General features: G+C 52.1%; 1 protein-coding gene across 1 annotated transcript in view; it reads left to right on the top strand.

Moving 5' to 3' along the window:
- Nucleotides 1-423: 423 nt before the first annotated feature.
- LOC106817089 (Down syndrome cell adhesion molecule-like protein 1 homolog) overlaps nucleotides 424-3,012 on the top strand; it is a 35,091-nt gene continuing 32,502 nt past the window's right edge. The window contains exons 1-2 of the mRNA XM_014821737.1: nucleotides 424-504; nucleotides 2,710-2,950. Coding sequence (XP_014677223.1) covers nucleotides 424-504; nucleotides 2,710-2,950 — 322 coding nt within the window. The remainder of the gene's footprint in view (nucleotides 505-2,709; nucleotides 2,951-3,012) is intronic.

The raw sequence follows: 3,012 nt of genomic DNA, 5'->3' as shown, positions 1-3,012 counted from the left end.
GACGGTGAGCGAGTTAGAGAGAGAAGGGGAGGGGCGGGAGAGAGGGAGGGAGGGAAGGGAGAGTAGGGAGAGGGAAAGAGAGATTGAGGAGGGGGTCATGGTGCAGGCGTTCAACCGCCGCGGCGCGGGGCCGCGCACGAAGGAGATCACCGTGCACACGCTAGAAGACGGTGAGCGAGTTAGAGAGAGAGAGAGGAAGAGAGGGGGAGGGGGAGAGGGGAGAGAAGGAAGAGGGAAAGAGAGATTGAGGAGGGGGTCATGGTGCAGGCGTTCAACCGCCGCGGTGCGGGGCCGCGCACGAAGGAGATCACCGTGCACACGCTAGAAGACGGTGAGCGAGTTAGAGAGAGAAGGGGAGGGCGGGAGAGGGGGAGGGAGAGAAGGGAGAGAAGGGAGAGGGAAAGAGAGATTGAGGAGGGTGTCATGGTGCAGGCGTTCAACCGCCGCGGTGCGGGGCCGCGCACGAAGGAGATCACCGTGCACACGCTAGAAGACGATGAGCGAGTTAGAGAGAGAAGGGGAGGGGCGGGAGAGGGGAGGAGAGAGGAAGAGAAAGGGAGGCGAGAAGGAGGTCACAATGCACACGCTAGAGGACGGTGAGCGAGTTAGAGAGAGAGAGAAGGGGAGGGGCAGGAGAGGAGGAGGGGGAGAAGGGGAGGGAGACAGAGAGTGGGAGAGTGTGGGAGAGAGTAGGAGAGCTTGGGAAAGGAACGAGAGGGAGAGAAGGGGAGAGTGAGCGAAAGAGAGAAAAGACTGAGAGCGAGAGCGGAAGGAAAGGGAGAGATTGAATAGGGGAGGGAGAGCGAAGTTGGGAGAGGGGAAGAGACAGGGTAGGAAGATGAGAGAGGAGAAACAGGCGGGGAGAGAAAGGAAGAGGGGAAAAGAGAGAGCTAGATAGCGAAGAGGTGGGAGGAATTGAGGAGGGAGAGAGAAATTGGGAGAGGGAAAGGGGACAGGGAAGAAGGACGAGAAAAGAAGAAGAGACGGGGGGAGAGAGATTAGGATAAGGAAAGAGGCAGGAGCAGGGGAGGAGGGAAAAAGAAGAGCCGATGAGAGAGAGAAAGGGAAAGACGGAAAGAGAGAGCTAGATAACGAGAGAAAGAGAAAAAGAGAGCGAGAGGGGATTGTGTGCGCGTGCGTGCGCGCGTGTTTGCATGTGAGTGAGCCGGTCTAACATAACGAACAAACGACGACAACTCCCCGTATAATATCGTCTGCCGCCCTATCATAGCACCGGGAGTACACTTTAATACGTGGAAATGCATGCGGACGGCCTGTAATCACGGGATTGCTCGTATAGACTGTTCATCATGATCTCTTTCTGAAATGCTAGCTAGCGTACGTAGCGATTACCATAATATTGGATCATTGCCGAGGTCGTGTAGTTAGCGTGTAACATTCGACAGAGTACGCCAGATATGTAAACTACGATTAGATGTCTGAGATATTAGTGGACTACGATAGGATGTTTGAGATGCGAGTAAACTACAATAGGATGTCTGAGATATGAGTGAACTACGTTAGGATGTCTGCGATGTGAGTAAAATACGATAAGATATCTGAGATGTGAGCAAAACCGCGATAAGAGATAGGTATCAGATGTGTGGGTATCTAGACTGCGTCATTCGTTTCCTCCTCGTAAGCTTCCTGTTTTATCGGTGAGGGGACGAAACGAAAGAAACTCTCTCTCTCTCTCGCTCTCTCTCTCTCTTACGCACAAATTCGATCGGACGTCATTAGACGTAAATAAAATGCCACGAAAACATTTCAACGTGAAGAACGCGGTAATGGCGTTTAACCTCGTTTCTCGAAACGTATATTATCCTTCCGCGCCAATAGAATTAGTCGAAAATATATTGAGTATCGAGTTAATGTCTTCATTGCCCATATCGTCTGCGTTCTAACTCAAGGAGCTAGCTCGCATTCGGAAATGTCAAATGCAATTTCGCGCCCAGTCGGCAGAAAGGATTTAATTCGCGCCACAATTCACTTAAAAGAATTGCCGTTAGCCAATCAGCCAGATTCGAAGTTGGCTGAGGTTGGGCGGTGAAAAATGTGTCGCCGTCCAGCCCTCCGGCATTGGTCTCTCCACCATAGCCATAACTATAATTATAACCATCTTAACCCCATCTCACCTCCTTCATACCTCCATGGTAAGTCTGTATTGCCATATCCCACTTTGTATTACCATATCTTACCTCATCTTATACCCAGGATCTTACCCTTCTAACCCCATCTTACACCCATCTTAACCCACTCAAGCCCCCATCTTAACGCTATTTTATACTCCAGGCTCACCCCAACACAATCCCATCGCAATCTCAACCCCTAACCACATCTCTTGCCCCGTCTTAACACTATCTCACCCACCATTATAACCCCACCATAGCCCCATCCTAACCCCACCATAGCCCCATCCTAACCCCATCTTGACCCCATATTACACTCATCCTAATCCCATCTTACATTCATCTTACACCCATCCTAATCCCCTTTCCTTACTCCAATCTCAACACTATCTTACACCCACCATGTTAACCCCCACCGCAACCCCATCCTAACCCCATCATAACCCAATATTACACCGATATTACACCCATCTTAACCCCCTTTTGTCCCATCTTAGCACTATCTCACCCTACCACTACCACATTGCAACCCCCTAACCCTAACCCTAACCCTAACTCACTCTGTTGTCGTCGTCCGCAGGAGCCGGAGCGGAGTCTACAGAACGGTGTGCTGCAGGGTTACTACGTCGGCTACAAGCTCGTCAACGGCTCGTCGCCCTACCTCTACCACACAGTGCCCGTCAACGCCGACACGCCGCTACAGGAGCACGTCGTCACGAGTCTCGCAAAGTTTGCCAAGTACAGCGTCATGGTGCAGGCGTTCAACCGCCGCGGCGCGGGGCCGCGCACGAAGGAGATCACCGTGCACACGCTAGAAGACGGTGAGCGAGTTAGAGAGAGAGAGAGGAAGAGAGGGGGAGGGGGAGAGGGGAGAGAAGGAAGA

The sequence above is a fragment of the Priapulus caudatus genome, unplaced genomic scaffold, assembly GCF_000485595.1.
Source record: "Priapulus caudatus unplaced genomic scaffold, Priapulus_caudatus-5.0.1 Scaffold1592, whole genome shotgun sequence".
NCBI lineage: Eukaryota > Metazoa > Priapulida > Priapulimorpha > Priapulimorphida > Priapulidae > Priapulus > Priapulus caudatus.
The sequence above is the reverse complement of the archived record's forward strand: the minus strand, read 5'-3'. Positions and strand labels throughout refer to the sequence as shown.